Source organism: Haliotis asinina, chromosome 10, assembly GCF_037392515.1.
Source record: "Haliotis asinina isolate JCU_RB_2024 chromosome 10, JCU_Hal_asi_v2, whole genome shotgun sequence".
NCBI lineage: Eukaryota > Metazoa > Mollusca > Gastropoda > Lepetellida > Haliotidae > Haliotis > Haliotis asinina.
The window spans coordinates 58,269,336-58,289,541 of record NC_090289.1 but is presented as its reverse complement, the minus strand read 5'-3'; the positions used below and the strand labels follow the sequence as shown (position 1 = coordinate 58,289,541).

Genomic DNA, 20,206 nt, shown 5'->3' with positions numbered 1-20,206 from the left:
AATAATCTTGTTTTATAATTACATACTACATAATTATTAGTAATCAGTAGGCGTCCTGACAACATATATATTCAAACAATATTGTGATTAAAAATGTGATGATCTTTACAAACATTATAGCATTTCATTACTGCGTTATTGCACTAGCGTATCGTACAACCCATAAAACCTAGCTTACTTTGACCCAGGTGACCTAGTCTCGTCAGCCAATCCGCATTGCGCTCTAGAGGGGGGTAGCGCAATTGATGTAATTGTACTAGACCACATTTTTGTTTGTGATGGAGCAAGCACAACTGACCGCCATGTTGGATGTGAAATCATTGCTGGCTGTGCAAAAATATTGCTCAAATTTGGACATTAGGCAACCTCGTTGGTCATTTCTGACAGTAATCATAGAATTTAGAAGATATTAACTTTCATTGGGATACGTTTCAGCACCACAAATGCGACGAATTACAGCGCAATCGACTGGTGATGAGACTAGAGGGTTCGTATAAAGCAGGACGTGGCGAAGTCACGTGATTTGTCCGGGTACATTACGCATCTTTCATATCGGAATTGCATCGGCGATTTCTCTTCACCTGGTCTGTGATTGACATTTTCAACAACGTTGATTTATTTGAGAACTTCAAGTATGTGTGGTACACTATTTTGATCATGCATATATGGTCTAGGAGGCACTAATGTAAAGATAATGATATATGACAAAAGTCACGTGCTTCGTGATATTTCCCGTCTTGTGTCTGTGTCAGTCGACTGGTGACACTTCATCAGAGACAATAGGCATGATTGAACTCTGTCGAATCATACATAATAAGTCTACACCTTGTGCTTTTTGAGAATAATTGTCAGATGATTTTCAGAATTGCATGTCGAGTCCACTCCCTCTGAGGATATGTTGTATGGCCGCAATGGCTCCCGCGCTTACTGAGGCGGCTAGTCAGGTCAGAATTAAAGCGACACTACCAGCTACAACGACGCCATCAGTAACTACCCCAACTACGGTTCTAAACGGCAAGGATCATAAATTGACGACACAACACGAATTAGCGGTAGTTGATAGTCGCCTGTCCCTGGACAAGGTGCAGAGGTCTACCAAACAAGTGACCAATTTAGCAGGTCACCTGCTAAACGGAGGTCACAGTGTAAAATTGAACACCTGCAATCTTGCAACTAATCTCCAAAATTTAGGGGTTACTGCAGCCATCTCGAATCTCCACAAGAAAGAAGTGTCGGCATTCCAGAGTGAATTTATCAAGTCTTTTGTAAAGCTTGAGAAAGGAGGTATGAATCAACCTGCATCTAAAAATGAAAACACAAAGCCAGAAACGTTATCACCAAAAGAACAATCTGAGAGTACATTATTTGTCAATGGAAAGTCATCAGTGACTGATGTTGTGAAGGATGAACAGAAAAGTTGTGAAAGAGACACATCTTCAGATCCGAACTCTTCTAATGTGGATCACAAACTTAGTGGAAATGATGCCGTGATTAAAGGTCAGGAAGAAGACTCAAGATCATCAAACCCCAAACTTGACTTAGAAAATAATGAAAGTATTAAGACGACTGAAGATCTGAAAGAATGTGTTTCAACATCTCAACATCAACTTCAACGTAGGGCAGAGTTTCTTTTGCGTCGTCTACGTCGAATTCAGGGACGTCAAATAGAAAATCATACTAGACAACAACTTCACCATTTTGTAGAATATCAACATAAGAATTTAGAAACTGTTGTGAAGTCTATTAATGCCCCAGTAACTGGCACTGAACTGAAAACTGAATTATTACAAAGTGAAGATGTGAAAAATCTCTCTACAGCCGCCCTTGTAAATTTAGTTAGAAAGCTTCAGGCACCTAAGAACTTATCACTGAATCAACGGCTTGTCCATCCGCCGAAAACAGAGGCAGTGATTCAAACGACGACAAATATTTTGAAAATGGACAAGTCCGTGCGCAATGAATCTGAAACAGCAGCTGATCACTTGTGCTCAACGATCAAGAGCCTTGAATCGGTGGTAGACTCAGATGCAACAGAGAGCAGCTCTGGTGGAGAAAGTTGTGATGAGTTTGATGGAGATCTTGTGAAGGAAAAGAAAGGTCCTTCTCCACCACTGTAAGTGTTTGGATATTATTTTTATAACTGACTGTACATGATGTGACATGTATGCCTTGCTCTTTGCTTTATGATTTTAGTTTGTTGAGATATATTGCATTATTGGAGGAAAACTAAGGCCTTGGAAGAAGGCCTTGCTTGCCCATAATACTTAAAATTGAACTTTTGTGTAAGTCACCCTGTGTCATATGAAGGACCTAAACCTGCTGACAATTTGAAAAACAGTTTTTTTTTGGTCTGAAAAGTGCCGATGAATTCTCATTCTGGTACAACTTCCACCCATATCAACCCTAAATGTTAATGAGGAACAATTGAGTGGCATTTTTAGAATTTGGATATGTCTTTCAGTATGTAAGTTAAACATGTTCAACTCATCCTTATCGGATGAGGAATATATGTATTCAGGCGATGTGATTTGACTAGAAGAAAATTAAGGGAGGGATACGGATGGCGGTCTTTCCCTTTTTCTGTGATCAATATGATGCTTGTTAATCTGATCATGTGATGACAGAAATGTTGAATTACTGATCAGAAATAAGGAACTAGACTATTTCATCATACTGTTAGTTGAGAAGAATGAAAGATGTGTCTTCGTCTTGTCTTTGAATAGTGAACTGTTTGGTTGAAATTGGATATTGGTGTGTTTTGAAGAGTTTGCCATGAGTATATGCCTGAAGCTCTACTGTGTTATGAAATGCAGTCGCTGTAATTTTATGCTGATGCTTTAGTGTGAGGTTGGATATATGTTATGTATTGTACAGGTATAATCAAATGGAACGCACAGTGTCATATTAGCATGTACAATATGGTATGTAAGACGAACTGTTGAGCAGTTAGGTCTTTTTTGGGAAACTCATGAGTTGTCCTTTCTCCACACTTCATATGGTGAAAAAAAGCCATGTGCTTGAAATAGAAAATAGGAACAGGATATGTGTAATGTGTCAACATTAACAAAACCTTAGCAGTGTGCAAAGTTCTGTAGTTAAGTCAGTTAGGGGAACCCACCATAAAGGTAAAGTGGTCTTCAGGTTTACCCCTAAATTTTTGTGGTGGTTGCGCATGATTGCTCAAACCAGCCAAGCCAGCTGTGATCGGCCACCAATCAGTAGCTGGTGACTTTGAGATAATAATAGAACATCTCTCAAAGATTGTAATGCAACTTTGGGTCATGACCTAGAAGGGGAATCCCCTTTCTTCTTGAAAACATTTCCTTGAAATTTCATTTACCGATGTCTTTAGTGCCAGTGTTTTCAATTTTGTTCCCCACATTTACAGTGAATGAGAAATATGTGGTATAATGGTGGTAGATCATTTTTGTTATTCCAATTTTTGCACAGTCAATGATGTACATACTGAGTTTAGGCCAGGGTTAGTAAAATCATGAAATTGCACTGAAATGTCAAAAAGACTGAATTTGATTCTTTTATAGAAATATCATGAAGCAATTTTTGTTCATGAGATAGATGTGCTGATGATATTGCACTATGAATAGTTTTTTTGGTTCTGTTGAGTTGTGACATTGATTGTAAGAATTTCAAGAGAAAAGTCTTGTCATATGTGAGATGCAAGAATGAGACTTTTAGTTACAAATAGATTTGAAGATTTGTAAGTGTTAGCGCAAGAAATTAGTCTCTCTTAAATGATTATATGTGGAATTTTAATTTCAGTTGTTCATGTGGTGTCATGCTGTCATTATATAGTGTCAAAAGTAGTTTCCAGACCTCATTTTACTTGTAGAATTTGTGATACCAACATTGCATATTATATGTATTTTATTAATTTACCCACTAGAAATATAAACAATTCAACTGTCTTGTTATATTTCATCTGTAAATGCAACAATGCCGTTGTTCTGGCCAGATTCCCATGTCCTGTAAATGATCTCTATCAAACGATCCCAGGCTATTTGTCCGTAATCATGTTAATAGGTCGGCATGCAACATAAGCTTTCCTAAAGTAAATTGGCAAGTAGTACAACTGAAAGGATAATTTACGTTAAGTTAAATGTTAAAAAGTGCATAGCACCATTTGGAATTCCTGCAAAACGTCTCTCATCCATATATGCATGTCATTTCTGAAATGCCGTTATGTCATAGCAGATAGGATCACTTACACTGGGCTTTGCCCACATTTCTCACCTGTCAAGGATGTGACATCATGTGTCTTGGTGGTCCATGATAATACCTAGGTAATTTCTTCCTATGGCTACTTTTGGGGAGCCTATGAAGATCCTGGTTGAGGCGAGTAGTTTGATCCCAGCCAGCTGTCAATGCATGACCTACATCTTATCGGGTGATTGTATAGCCTGGACTGTGACTGAAACAAGGATCAACTATCATCTGTACCACTACTGTGTCTGTGCAGTTTGTTCCCTTTACATCTCCTAGTTGTAAATGCACTGAAATGTCAGGATATCGTAGGGATCTTGATAAGTACTTGAGAGGTTGTTAACCTTGAACCATTTTATCTCTCTTTAGCTCTGATTCAGTCTGAATGGTGACGTCATTGCTAGAAACTTTCAACTTATGGTTCATTTGAAACATTCAGATGTGCTGAATATGTGTATATATGAATATTACATAGCTTTGTGATATGGCAAGTATAAATAGTATGTGTGGGTAAGGGTTTGATGCAGTATAATGGTGTACGTTTGGATTGTCATTAGTCAGGTCTGGTATAGACAATTCTACTCAAGGTATCATGATGTATTGGTTAGTGAAGGACAAATTATATTTTGTATGTATCATTGTATGTTGAGAGGAATTAGTCTAAGTAAACTTAGTCTCAGTCTATTTTGTTACACTCCACTGCTGAGTCTAATAAAACCTAGTAGAGATGTTTAAATATAATTAACTAACCAGACAACAGCTACTATTTAGTGACTGGAGGGACTTTCAAAATATTCAGGTCACTGACACAGATCTCTCCACAAACAAAAATCTGCATATAACACAGTTATTTGACCTTATGCTTTGGCGTTTCTGTTAACATGGTTACCATTAGTTAATATTTCCACAAGTGGACATCCTTGAATATTGCCCAAAACACTACTTTCAGCGACTGTTTACTCACCGTTGTCATGGGTGTAAGTACACCATATGCATCCCCCAGAAGCAAGCGTACGCTAAATAGCATTCGAAATCGTTCGGGTACAAACCTTTTCGAGATTAAAAGTTTTAAAGGTGTGTGCGAATGTCAACTTTCGCGATTTGGTAAGCTGTGTTCTGATTGATCAATCTCAAAGGTTACCTAACGCGACCATCCATAAGGTTTTGTTAGACTCGGTAGTGGAGTGTAACGAAAAGTACTGAGGATAAGTCTACTTAGACTGATTCTGAATATGAACCAGATGCATTAAATGCTAGATATTTCATTTACTGTGGTTTCATTGTCAGTGTTAACTATTTTTTAGTGTATGAATGTGGAATTACATAATTATGCTTTCACAGTTCTGGCCAGGTCACCCATTGCATGTGCTTGCACCTGTAAGTAGCAAGGTTTGAATCCAGCAGTTACATATGTTGATGAAGCTGACTTTGTGTCACTGGTGTGAATTTAGCACATTCTTTATGGGGCAGTAGGGTAACCTGCTGGTTTAAACGTACGTTCATCATGCTGAAAGCCAGGTTCGATTCCCAGCATGGCTACAATGTTGGAAGCTGATTTCTTCTGCCTTCCAAGAAGGTTTGTTGGGACAATGGTAAAAGAGGCTTAAAGCCCAACTCGCTCACATTCTTACAGCCACATGTTTATCTTGCTGACGTTCAGGTACAGGTGACACTTGGTTATTGGTTATTGGTTATTGGCTTGGTTATTGCCGACATCAGACTGATCCAAAACAATGAACATGGCAAGATTTTGAACCAATTGTTCGTCCTATGTTATGCTAAGAGTAGTGTTACTCATACTTGTTTCAACATTGATCAGATTTAGTCTGAATTTCCAACCTTTCACTTGTTGATTGGCACTGACTACATCGTCTTCACATGCAGTGTTTTACGATGTTGTTTCCAAGTAACAGGACGTTTGGTCCTGCAAGTTTCAGATGTCTGTCTGACCCACTGAAAATTCACAGGACCCACAGAATAAAGTTAATCAAACATTTCAGATGTAACATTTCTTATAATTGGCTTTGAAATTATTAACATTATATAATATATGATTACAAACATAAGATTTCTAAACAGCAAACAAGTGTCACATGCCGCTAATAACAACTTCACACAAAGACGTTGTGAAATATTCAGTCACACACAGGGGCTGGCGAGTTGGTGATTTCTATCTGACCATTGGCGAATCTGTCAGAGTGTTACCTGAGGGTGTCATTTCAACTCTAAATGTCCTGGTTATAAGAGGGTCAGATGCTATTCATGACCACTGTGAGTTACTTCTCTTTTGATTGCATAGTGACGGCGAGGAAAGTGGTGGACTTGGACATTGTGGTCTATGTTTCATTCATTTCTCTTACACTGATAAACATAATCAAGTCAGTTTTGTATGATTGTATAATATCACAGTGCCATTGCATACTACTGTGAGAGTGTGGGGGACTATTCTTGTACAGTGGTAGTTGTGAAAGTAGCCTTATCACCTCCATTGGGAACATGGCTTGTCCTGAATTGTGCTAGATGAGCAACTGCTGTGTGACAGGGATCACTCTGGCTCTAGGAAGTGGAGGAAAAATCGAGTTAGAATTTAGTCAATTATAGAAAAAGGTTTTACGTAGACATGTGACAGTCTTGGTGTCTCAAAGGAATGTGATAGACAATGTCAGCCTGTATCTGTGTAGGAGGCAGACATGGCCAGTCTGTATCTGTGTGATGTAGACAGAGTATGTCTGTATCTGTGTGTGAGGTCGACAAGGTCAGTCTGTATTTGTGTGTGAGGTAGACAAAGTTTCTCTGTCTGTATCTGTGTGAGGTAGACAAGGTATGTCTGTGTATCTGCTAGAGGTAATCAATAGACTATGATTATAATTACAGGTTGGATATAACATGATTTCTTGGGGTACTACTGTCACAACTGGTAAACCAATGGCAATGTGCCTCAGTAAAGCAAAATATTGCAGACACCTCTGGTTATAAGCTCAGTTACATGCAGCAGGGCTTGCATGCCATAGTGTATTGCTCATGACGTCAATCACTGGTTTGCCATGAGCAATAGTTCCCGGTCAGCCATGACATTGCTGTGTGTGCCCAAAGAAGAACAAACTGTTATGACAGATAAATCATCAGTCATTGTTTTGTGCACGCCTCGTCTCTTGTAAAAAGCTCAAACTAAGTTCCATATTTATTTGTTTGTGCAGACATCGGCGGGCGGACTGGAAGTGGGCGTTTGAGCGAGCATCTGTAGCCGCACGATGGACGTGGCTGCAAGCACAGGTGTCAGATCTGGAATATCGTATTCGTCAACAGAGTGAGATTTATAAACAGATACGGAACAGTAAAGGCAGCATTGTTCTGGGGGATGCTCCATCACCTCAAAATCTATTGACTCGCTTTCACCCTGCAGGACTTAAAACTATTGCCAGGCCGGCAGGATCCGATAATCGTGTAACTAGTCTAGATCAGAAAAATGAGATGTCCCCGTGTAACATTTCCACTGTGTTGTCAAATGTTGACAAACAAGCCTCTCGTCTTTCTCAGTCCCTTGGAAACTGTCTTTCACCTCAACAAAACAGTATCAAATCTAGTACACCTTCTACAGGACGATCATTAAATGGATTTATTGAGTCACCAATAGGTAATTCTGATGATGCTAGTTCGGATACCCCTGTTGCCGATGTCCGGTTATTAGTGGACAAGTCTGACATATCGGTAGTTGATCCAACGACACAAGCAGCTAGGTGCCGACCTTTACGTAGCTACAGAAAGCGCAAGTTGTTAAGGACGTTTGGTTTACATCAGACCAGTCGTAAGGCTGCTCGACTCTCTACCGTCAAATGTGAATGTTATCCACCTGTGATGCCATGCCCCATGTGTGGGGGGCGCTACAATAACGCACAAACTGTCCAGCCTGAAGTGATGCCCGTGCAGGAGCGAGTTTCGCTCCTGGATGCATCGTTCCATCCTGTTCTGTCGTTCCCTCAAGGTAAGTGTTTTGTTGATATTGGTATAACAATACAGTGTTTGTCTGGGGGCGCTTCTAACCCTAATGTTAAATCTTGAAGAATACAGTTTTGTAGTGTTTTGATTTGTATGGAGTGGGATAAGACCGCCAGCTTTGTCTTGTCATTGTTAACTCACAGTATCATACAATCATGTATTATTGGATCCAGTTGCTAAAGGGGCAATGGGATAGCTTTATGGGTAAAAAGTTTGCTCGTTAGATCAAAGACCAGGGTTTGATTCCCCTTATGGACTAACTGTTTCCTGATTGTCAAGTTTGTTGTCAACTCTACATGGTGAGGCTGCTTGTTATTTGTTTCAATGTTATGTATGAGTCTTTGACTTGTGGTGCCTTGTCGTCTTAAGTGCTGAAGTTTATTGTGCAGTGTTGGCCCAAGATCATGGTTTAAATCCCAATATGTTTCTTGTATTGGCAGCACCATTTTGGTAGCACCAGCATGTTGGTTTCAGTAAAGGGTTAAACATCTGAGCATCACTACATGCTATCCTCTGACATCACGGCAATGTTCAAATTAACTAAAATTAACTATTTTAGGAAGTAGCAAGTACTTGCTGCCTGATTTAAAAATCTGTTCCCTGGTGGTAGCATTCTTTTGTACTGCTTCCAATGATTAATATTTTCAGTCATGATTAAACTGAATCATTTTGAGAGTGAAGAAAAACACGATAATTGAACATTTCAATCATGAACAAGTCAAACTTTAATTTTGACCAATCTACATTTGATACAAAAACACAAACATAAAATACATCATATGATGTGTTAAGTACTTCTGCAAACTGGTTTATGCAAAAATAATACCTTTACTTCTACTAGCAGTTTTATTACCCTTATGCTTCAACAAATGATGAATGTCCATTATTTAACATCGATGATCGGAAGCACTTACTGGTATACTTATATGCTGAGTTGATTGGTTCCTCAATTGTGCGAGTTTTGCAATGCATAAGTGACCAACAAAAGCTACGATTGGCATATTTTGGCATATTTAAATTGAAATACCAGTATTTGTAACTTTATGAGTGAAAGTGCACAAGTGGTGATCTATCCTTTGAAAATTACGGTCAGTTGATGACCGTTAGCAGTCAAAGTGTTCATTTTGAAGCATATAAGCTGGCGTATGTGATGTATGGTGAATACTGTTGAAACACCCTTTTCTTTGATACCCACCAGTTTCAAATATTGTAAGATACTTCTTTTGATTACAGTTACTGTGATGAGTATGAGTGTTTTGATGTGGGAATGAAAAATATGGGAGTTATGGCTTGTGATTTTATTCTCCAGTCTGCCTCATATATTCTGAACTGTCAACTTCAGTAGTGTTCAATAATATCATGAAATTACAGTTGTGTTGGTACATTAGCGGACTAGTTGGTAACTGTTTGACTCATTGTGTTGCTTGATAAACCCTGATATGCTAAGACATTGAGTTTGGAGTCAAGGTCAGGTAAGGTCATAGTAGGGTCAGTATTGTGCAAGTACTGAGCCATGTTTACCTGCTGGAATAATGTTTGTGCATTGAGTGATAGAAGTGATTGAATTGGTGTACTTCAAGCATGACCAGTAGCAATGGCGCTGCTGAGGTCACTGTGACCTTACTTTCACTTTGACATTGAGTACCACTCATGGTTGATCTATTATGCCCCAGCACAGGTTTTGTACACAGCTATGACTTGTATCAAGCATACAGAAGTACAGTAAACGCCCTGGATCTCAAATCATATCAAAAACATATCTCAAACCTAATCTCCGGTCCCAACCTCTTGTATATTTATCGTTATTTTTGTATTTACATCTTGAAGTTTGAGAGACACATACACATGATATCTCGAATGTGAAAATTAGTCCCAAGATCGCCAAATCATATAAATTTAGTATCTCAGTCTTGAACTGAACTCACCATAACAAACATTTAGCAGACGTATGCAATGTGCTGTCAACAGACAATTACTTGTGTAAACAATTGCACTTACATGGTTAAATATCATGAGAATTAGTTAAATTATGGAGTTTATCGTGTCACTGCTACTTTGTTGTGACAATCATCTTTGAGGCTATGACATGTGAACAGTTATCCAGCTTCATCTGCCATGCGTGGATACATCAAAAAGATGAACTGCTAAACATGTGGATTAGGTTAACTGCCAGTTTGTTGACAATTCCCGTTGGGGCTATAAAGTAATGTATATGCAGTAGTATGTACACAGTGTGCATATACACAATGTATTTCAGTCTCGAATCACACAATATATCGAACTTGTCTTGATTGTCGTCCCTTGGGGTTAGAGATCCAGGGAGTTTGCTGTATTCGGTTTGTCTTGATAAAAATATCCCAGTCCATTTGAGTGGCCTCATTAAAAATAACCCAGTCCATTTGAGTTGCCTTGATGATTAGATCCCAGTCTTTGTAAGTGGCCTTGACGATTAGATCGTTATCTATTTGAGTGTCCTATTCTGTTCATCAGAAGTAATCATGATGATCAAATTGTCATGCCAGTAGTAAATGATTTTATTTTTAAGTCATACAGTATACACTTTCATTTCCAGAATTTACTCTTTTACAAAGTCATTGGTAGTAATTTCAAACTTTCACTCAAAATATGACCCAGTCTGAATCTGTTTGCCAACATGTTTCACATCAAGGTGTGATGTAAGATCACAACATGATCACATTTATTCAGTAGACCGAAATAACCAGTAGACAGTGGTTGTCACATTGGAGGTCCAACCATGTAAGGGCACTCTGTATGCTGTAAATGAGTACAGTAAAGTGTTGTTAGAATGAGTGGTCATGGAATAATTATTCAACAAATGAGAGCCAAGAAAACAAGTTATCAGTATGAATGAGATGTTAAGCGTGTATAAGAATGTGTGTGACATCCTGTGTGAGAAGTAATTGTGTAATATGTAGTAAACTACTTGAAACTGAGAGCATTGTTTTGGGAAATGCATCATTGTTTATTGGGAGCTTTGTTGTGCGCTCTGGGTCATTGTTTATTTTGAGCTTTGTTATGTGAAATGGGTCATTGTTTATTGGGAGCTTTGTTCTATGAAATGGATCATTATTTACTGGGACCTTTCTTCTAAGATGTAGGTCACAAACATAGTACTAAAAAGTAATGACAATAATATTATACAAAGTCAGAGTGTAGACATCACGATGTGTCAAAAATGGGTGTAATGCAGCACAAGCCTATTTTCTTGTTTGTTTTGACCCATGAAGGTCCATGGTAGGCCATCAACAACCTATGTTTGAAATAAAAGGCGATCATGCTTGTCGTAACTGGATCAGGTGGTCAGGCTCGCTGGCTTGGTTGACACATGTCATCAGTTCCTAGTTGCACAGATCGATGCCCATGTTGTCGATCACTGCATAGTGAGGTCCCGACTTGATTATTTACAGACCGCAGGCATGTAGCTGGAATATTCCTGAGTGAGGTGTAAAACTGAACTCCCTCACTGGTTTGTTTCAGAAATACCCTTACCTGTCCACTTTGAAGCTCTTCTGAAGAGTGGGGAGTGGCAGCATAAACCTCCACCCAAACGAGCGAAAACAGAAACAGAGAGAAAGTAAGTATTCCATCCCTAAGCAACAACAAACATGTACCTCTGTCTGCCCATTGCTGGTTTTGTTCTGGGAAAGAAAAGGCTTCTGCCACATGCTTGTCATAACAGCTGACTGAAATTATAAGCATTCAGTTTGCTGTCATCAGAGGTAAAGAATTTTGGTCAGTCAGACTTGCTTGTCATCAAGCCCCTTGTCTTGGCACTTGTAAAATCACTTGCCCTGATACTTTTTACACTACACAGGCCAATTAGTTTTGTTGCCTTTTGAAAATAAGCAACATTATTATCATTGGAGAGTCAGCTAGACACCAGATGAGATACAAGTTTACTTGCCTGACAGTGAATCACATTGGACTTGGATATGGGGCAATTGGTTATTTCCATCCTTGAGTTCAGAACAGCATTGTTTGTGGAAGTGCATGAAGAACTGAAAACATGATGTCAGTATGTTGTCTCAGCATTTCCTGTCTCAATATCAATGAAAAAGTGAAAATTGACTTAATTTATCAGCCCTTGTGTTATTTTCAACAATTCTACCTTAATTATTAACACATTCAAACCTAGACTAGTTATTTTACTGACCACAATGTAAGATACACCTACATCTGCAACCAAGGCAGCTGGAAGGCTTCCGTTGCCCATTTATGATTGTTATTCATCCCTGACTTTATTAATAAGAGAAGAAATACCTAGCAATATGTAACTGTTGGATGAAAACATAAATATTAGCTTTTGATGAGCAGTCGGACACATCAGATTTAATTTTGTTTGATTCAGTTCTGACACACTCATGAAGTATAATTATTGAACAGACACCTATTATACAAGCAGTTGGTCAGTTGCGGCAGATACCAGTTACCATAGACTTACCCACGATATCCTATCTCTTATAAAATGTCTCCATCAGTCAGTGCTGTGTTGCATTGTATGAATTAAATGACAAATGTAGTTTTATTCTCTTGGCAGCATTATTTTGACAATATATTTTCCCTGACAGTCCATCTACTATCAAGCTGTTGGTTTATGCAGGATTTCATGCAACTCTTCTCAAACATAGCTGTATCATACATAGCACCACGCCTATAAGGTATTAACATGCCACAGAAAATGTGTTAAAAATCAAGTATTGTTGTGATGACATTAATTTGAATTTTACCCAATATTTGATCCATTTAGATATGTTTATGCATTTATTATGTTTCTACATATATAACAGATAATACTAATGTACAATGACTGCTAAAAGGTCATGCACGTGTAATGTAATATTAAAATGGTTAATACCAATGTACAATGACTGCTAAAAGGTCATGCTTGTGTAATGTAATGTATTTAGGTACACCACCATCATGCTATACCATCAGATGGAATTACAACACTGTACAACGGAGATGTCTGATTATGTGAAGAGGAAGAAAGATTGACTTTATCAATCTATTTCAGTGTTTCCCATGACGCAGAAAACCTGCATGTTTGACTTTTCAAAACATTTCCATGACTCCCACTCGTGACACTAGGTAGTGTTATTGATTGATAAATTTGTTTGCTGAGCGAAAGCTGTTTGTTAAAAATTGAAGCATTTTTTTAATGTGTACTTAATTTGTATAGCTTCCTCATTTTCAAAATTTAAAAAAATCCCTTCGTGGCATGCATTCATAATTTTTCATGATTAAAATACCGTCATTGTAGAAATGTGCAATAGACATTTGCCATCCACCCATGCAATATATCATGCACCATATACCTCTCCAGATAGCGAAAAAAGATAAATTTCAGCTTTAAATTGAAAGATAACCCACTGAATAAATGGTGTGGTGTGTTACATTTCAACTTTCGTTCTTGAAGCCAGTCGCCTGAGCGTTTACCTGTGCACAGGATTCAAGGTCATCAGTGTCGTAAAACCTTTGTCTTATGATCCTAGAAAACACTGTTTTTCATTACCCATTGTTGCCACCATTCAGTAATTTGGGTGCCTCTCTTTTTCCTATAAAGAAGACACAAAGGAAAAGGATCTGAGAACTCGAGAAAAGCCAACCGTCAGATCCGGAAAAATGCTGCAGCAGTATTGTTGTCATCAAGTAAGTGTCATGACAGCTGTGCTGGTACTACTGTGTCAGCAACTGTCAGTCTTGTGTAGCCTATGTCAGTGTTGTGTGGCCTATGTCAGTGTCACATATTGTTGGAGTTCTAAGCAGAAAGTATTTTCATTCATTCTTCATGTGTATTAATCAGGAGTGTTACAGTTTGTGACTTGTCTGATAGCTGACCTGCTGTCAACACCTTGTTGCACATAGTGCCATGTCACTGTTTGACATGGTGTTATTGTAGTATGGTTGTCTGCTTCATTTTCATAATGAACAGTCTGCAATTAATACTAGTTCCAAATCTTAGGTCTGGTTTATGTTTGTTACATCCTGTAAGTTAATTGAGAGGCATTTTAGAAGTTACAAAGATGAAGGAAAGCAAAGTTCTATGGACAGTCATCTTTGTTATTTCAATGAGTTCGACAGTTTGGTGTAGGCACTGATATCGTTGTTATTTGATGGCAGTGTTAGTACCTACACTGAAACATCTCACTCATTGCATTAGAAGTTGGTTTTCCTTCATTCCTTAAGAGTTGAATAATAACATTGGAGTGCAAAATATTGTTCATGGGCAGGTTTAGGCTGACTAATCAGGACTATATGTTGTGATGTCCAGATTGGTCAACATAAGAATAGAATCACTCTTGTAGTATGTTCTAAGCTCAATCATATGTATGAGTATCTGCATGTATGTCTACTTCAGAAATTCGCAGCAAATATGAAAACAAGACCGTTCGAAAGGGACATAACACAACTCGGAAAAAGGCTGTATCCACTCGGAGATTGAACAAGGATACCACAATTCGGCGACGGGCACAGCAGATTGCTATTGGTAAGCCTACAGGGAATAATTTGTTTCCAGAATAAGTGCCTTGGCAGGAACATTTTGGACAGTGTTTGATGGAGGAGTGGGGGACAAGTATTGTGTGTGATAAGGACGTATCAGGTGTATAGGGGATGTTCTTTTGTTTCTTTTTACAATGTTTAAATTGTCTCCTCTGTGTTGACGTGAGATTATCTTTACTCCTTTCTTTGCCTTCAGCCATGAAACGGCGATCCGGTCGTTCAATGTCCGCATTGCAGATGTCTGTGATGGAAGCCAACCAGGGCCCACTTGCCTCACCACAGACAAAGGACGGTCTTTCCCTCAGCTGTCCTTCCTCAGCCTTCAAGGATCTGAAGAACAGGAGAAGTCGAGGCGAGGCCTATGACATCAACAATATAGTCATTCCTTATAGCATAGCAGCAGCGACACGGGTAGAGAAACTACAGTACAAGGAAATTGTCACACCCAAGTGAGTGGATCAATAACAGCTGTTACCCAGCCACAGCAGTGGTGTTTATCTTAGTGTACAATGTAGCTACATATCATCTTACTCAGTTCACTGGCTGTTTGTAGCCTCAGGATGGTAAGGACTCATCTTCCTTAAAAAAAAAGGGCAAGATTGTGAGGTGATTCAGAATTTAGATTCAGGGGTTGACCCAGAAATAGGTCTGTACAGAATATATAATTAGTTAAAGATCACAACTTACGAGTAGCAACAAATTATTAGGAAAAAGATGAAGGCTCATATTTGCAACTTGATGATACCTCAAAACCACAAGATAATTACAAATATAAACATTGGTGAACCCAGAAATAGACAAGTACCTCATAGACAATGTGCAGAACTGAAATAACCTCATATCTACTGGAAACTGTCCCATCCCCAACCTTTCAATTAAACTTTCATGTTTACGGAAAGGTGGTTAATTCTTGATTACTTGGTGCCATTACTAATCCAATGACCAGCAGTCAGTCATCCTTTGTCTCTGTATGAGTAAGTCAACAACAGTTTACTAGAACAGATATGTATTCGTCAGTTGCATACTCTCTCATACTTGCCTTTGGACAGATGAAGCTGACATTTTGAGGTACAACTAATGCACCAGTACAAATTTTAAAAAAAGTAAAGTAGGGTTAACTGGCACATTATTTGTTTGTCAGATGGAGAGACATTACCTTGGACAAGGAAAACACAAGTGAGACTGTGATAGGCATGAAGGACGATTTCCAGGAACCCATGGAGGTTGATGGCGCTTTGGAGAAGACCAATGGCTTGATTGGAATAAAACCTGTAGAAATCGATGAGGAGAATGAAGAGGTAACTGAAAGGCATTTTTTATTTGAAAATTTAATAAGATGAGCAAAAACATTTAGTATAAGGTCATCCCTTGCTGTAACGCGGGTCTTGGGGTCCACGGATGAACCCCAGCGTTATTATTAGTCCGCATTGTAGTACCTATTACATAATGTGTAACAAAGGCCAAGTAAAATTGTATTTTCGAAGGATATAACAAAACTGCTATTTTGTGTATTGTGCCTTGTCAAAACTTTATCATATTGTTGAAAGTGAAAAGAAACAAACTTTGAACATGAAATGTATGTATGTACGGGAAACTTGCAATCAAAAATCATTTGACATGATAATTTGATTGTTGTACCTGTTAGGCTGCCTGTTATTCAACTATGCCAGAAATAACCATCAGCAGTGCACAGATGTTTTGGTCCAGTTTGCCTGTGATTCAGTAAAAAATGATCGATAATATTACATCCAAGAATTTCTAGTCCATCATGAGGATAGTTTACATATTAAGCAGTTATTGGAACACATGTAATATATATTGCTATCGTATTAGTGTATAATATGTGTTTTCCACAAACATTTTAACATAATGAACAGAGGCCATGATCTGTCTGGATATGTTTTACATAGGAGATAAGACACCGCTGACTTCCGGCGGTACTTGCAACTTTGATTATAAAAACAAAATGTTGGATACTTAATTGTCAAGAATGACTTCAATGACCCCTATTTTGTGGCGCTTGAACTTCAGATTGATTGAGGGGCATTAGGGTTTACTGTTTCCTTCTCACGTTGAAAACACACCAATGCGACAACATACTCGCTCTTTTGATTCTGATCAGTATTTTTTTCTCCCTCCAGATTGAAGATCTGTGTGATGACATATATGTTGAGCGCCACCTGAAGTGTGAGGTAGAAGAAAAGAAGAGGTTCACATCCTTTATCCAATATCCATCACGGAGGAGTCGCACACGTACGGAGACCAGCACCCCATTAACTGAGCCATCTTCACCAGATCCGAACTCCACACCAACTGATACCCTTGCCCCAATAGAACTGCCACTGACAGAATCCATGATTCAGCCAATACAGCCCCCTTCACAAGCAACTCCCAGCACTCCCACTTTCCCTGCTACTTCCTATCTCCTGGCATCGGCAGCAGGTTTCGATGAAGGTAGCAGACGGCGCAGTGGGTCTGTGTCGAGGAGGGAGAGACTGAGCTTCAGTTCTGTCATTGATGAATCCAGTCAAGATGGATTTATGGAATTGGGTGAAATTGTAGACCCATGGCCATTACGAACATTCCCTTTGTCGGAAGAGGAATTTGAAAATGTGAAGAAGGTACAACTGACTAGTGAGAAGGTTCGACCTCGGGTGTCCTTGGAACCCCCAAGCACCCCTTGTCGAAGTGATAGCACTCCATCTAACAGCCATCCTTGTTCTCCACTGCCAAGCTCAGCATCCAATTCAGTCGCAGGTGATGACCCTAATGACCCCGAATGGACAGTTATCAACAATGATAGAACACCCAGGAAGATGTCTGTTGTGCTCAAGTTGTCCACAGGCAAGAGGTGAGGACGAAACCCTGGAGAACATGGACGTGTCTATATACAGAGCAAGCCCCAACCAATGAGGGAGTCTTGTCATCTGCCTGCAGAGGGTGCTGGTACTGAGCACCAGGATGTGATGACATCAGACATGCGTCACGTCATCTGCCGCAAGAGCATGCATAAGATCGAGCCATCGTTTGTAGCATATTCTAAATGCTAAAATGCATTGTAAGCTACTAATGAGATGTTGACAGAATTTATAGAGTCCATCCATGTATTGGTGAAGGTTCTATCAAATGAGAGATGAAGAGAACCCAAATTATCTTAGGAGAGACTCTTCCCACTATAAGTTCATTTTTGCCTAAACAATTTACAGTGCTTCTTTGTCACAGTGATGCTTATCAGAAATAATTCAAAGTGAAAAAACGAGAACATTATTGAAAGAGCTTGTTAGGCATTTGCTGGGCTTGTGGTATAATATACCTGCATAGTTGTAAGGAAGAACTCGGTCAAATTTTTTGGTACATGGACTTTCAGATAATGTATCTGATCGTTCACCAACCCCATTTCAAGTGACAACCCCATTTCATGTCATTTGGTTGGTATTTATTCACAGCCAGTACACTTAGGAAGCCCTAAAGTTCAGGGCAACCTGATGGAGCTCTCCCCAGTGTATCCTGATATGATACAGCTAAAGATCAAGGAGTATTCCCACCAAATGTCATCAGAGGTTATTTCTATCAAAAAGGATGGTGTGTTGGCAGTTTAGATGTGTTACCAATATTTGGGAAATTTCAGTGCTTAACTTGTTCTCCTCTTTTCTCAAGGAAACATTGAGTGTCTTATATCACTGTCAGAGATGTTAATCCAGTGAGAGCCCCTTCAAGGTTGTACCAAGTACATTGTTGATAAATGATCTCAAACATTTGACTGTTAACAAACAACCCATTGCCTTGATTTATGTTGATGACATTTGCTAATTTTTTTTTTCCCATTTCCCATTTACCTTTTTTTTAATCCTTTATATACTACTGGAAGAGATGATCCATAGCTTTTGATTTCCAAGTTTTTGGTGTCACATGTGGTGCCCATAGTCCTGTGAAACTTCTACATATGTTCTCTACACTACGAGATAAGTCACCGAGCTGTGTGTTTCTGATGTACATAATGTACATATTGGTTGCAAAAGTGCTGTATTTGAGAAATTCATTGTACGAATGTGAGGTAAAGTCCATATGTCTGTGCCCACATTGAAGTGCACAAGAATTCTAGGTTGCATTGTGTTCACTGGACAATAGATGTTCTCATTTGACAAAATATTTTGTGTATGTTTTGGTAAATATTGTTGCCTTTAAAAATTTTACATGTTACACTGTACACGATAGCAAGCACAAAATGTGTCTCGCATTAGAACTATGACCATTTCCTGATATGTTTTATACATTCATCCCTGTATTTCGTTCAGATAAGAATGAACATGCATTTCCATTTGTGTTGTAGAAATTATTACGGAACTGTAACTTGGATTAATATTTTCCAGAATCTACATTGCAGCAGTGTACAGTTCTCGTCACTTTATCAGTCTCCCCTTAATTCAAGACTATGTAGAAGGTATACTCTTAAAAAAAGTAGGGGAACTTTAGTTATTTTTATTTACGATGAAAAATATTTAGGAGATTTATCAGAGTCAATCAATGTTGATATGATATTATTGAATGTTTTGAGAGCGTATCACTATTTGCACTTTCTTACAACCATAGCTATCTGGAATGTAGTTGCTTTTGAAAGATGATTGGTGTATGGCATGTAATTTGCACGTGTGCAATTTTCATTTTAAAAGCAACAACTAGAAACAAACACTAACAAATGTGCGATGCAAGATGAGTGTCAAAATTAATGTTCTAAAGTGATTTCTCCACCTTCTTGAAAAACGTCAAAATCAAGAATGGAACCCCATGCACGCGTATGTGGCTACTGTGTTGTGCACATGCATATCATGCGTTGTGTTTAGGGGTCGCAATAGAGGGACTTGGTAGTGCGTTCATAAGATGTATGTACGTGAAACCTTTGTCAACATTTACACTTCCTATCCAAATTGAAAGTTCAGATTCCCCTACTTTTCTGGAAGAGTATATTTTGAACATTCTCAATCATAGCAGATCACCATCACTTCCTGGACACTGTTACCATGGCTACCTGTGAGAAAGTGTGCTGGATATACATGTAGTTGTTGCAAGTTTGTGTTAATTTTCTTTTTTAAGACCGAAACTTGTTAAAGATGTTTTCGTACGTTTGTGTTGCTGCTACTCCAGTTGGCAAGTTTCCTTCACCTAGTGTTAGTACATACATCACACATTGATATTCAGTTCGTTCATGCATTTACATTGGAGGAAAATGCACTTGTGTATGTGTGCACTTGCATTTATAATACCTGAGAGCTGCTGCAACAGCATGTACAGCCTAGTGACCGACAAACCCAGCAGCTGCAACTGCGTGGACATGTTGATGTATGTATTCTAGATACTTGCTATCTGCTGTCTTTGTCAGGATCAAAAAGTGCTTTGAGCACTCCTATGTGAGAGCTCTTATATGTAGATCAACCATAGTGCAATTGTGGATGAAAAAGAAAGATTAAAT

The 20,206-nt window shown here is 38.7% G+C and overlaps 1 protein-coding gene across 2 annotated transcripts; it reads left to right on the top strand.

Moving 5' to 3' along the window:
• The first annotated feature begins 253 nt into the window (after positions 1 to 253).
• LOC137299134 (KAT8 regulatory NSL complex subunit 1-like) lies at positions 254 to 19,826 on the top strand. Of its 2 annotated transcripts, XM_067831667.1 has the most exons (9): positions 403 to 487; positions 864 to 2,113; positions 7,419 to 8,203; positions 11,716 to 11,812; positions 13,802 to 13,887; positions 14,597 to 14,725; positions 14,936 to 15,188; positions 15,881 to 16,037; positions 16,881 to 19,826. In XM_067831667.1, exons 2-9 carry the CDS (start codon positions 870 to 872, stop codon positions 17,592 to 17,594), a joined length of 3,465 nt encoding a protein of 1,154 aa, XP_067687768.1. In that variant the 5' UTR covers positions 403 to 487; positions 864 to 869; the 3' UTR covers positions 17,595 to 19,826. The 2 variants fall into 2 exon arrangements, with proteins under 2 accessions (XP_067687767.1, XP_067687768.1); XM_067831666.1 differs by having other exon boundaries at positions 254 to 2,113.
• Positions 19,827 to 20,206: the final 380 nt, after the last annotated feature.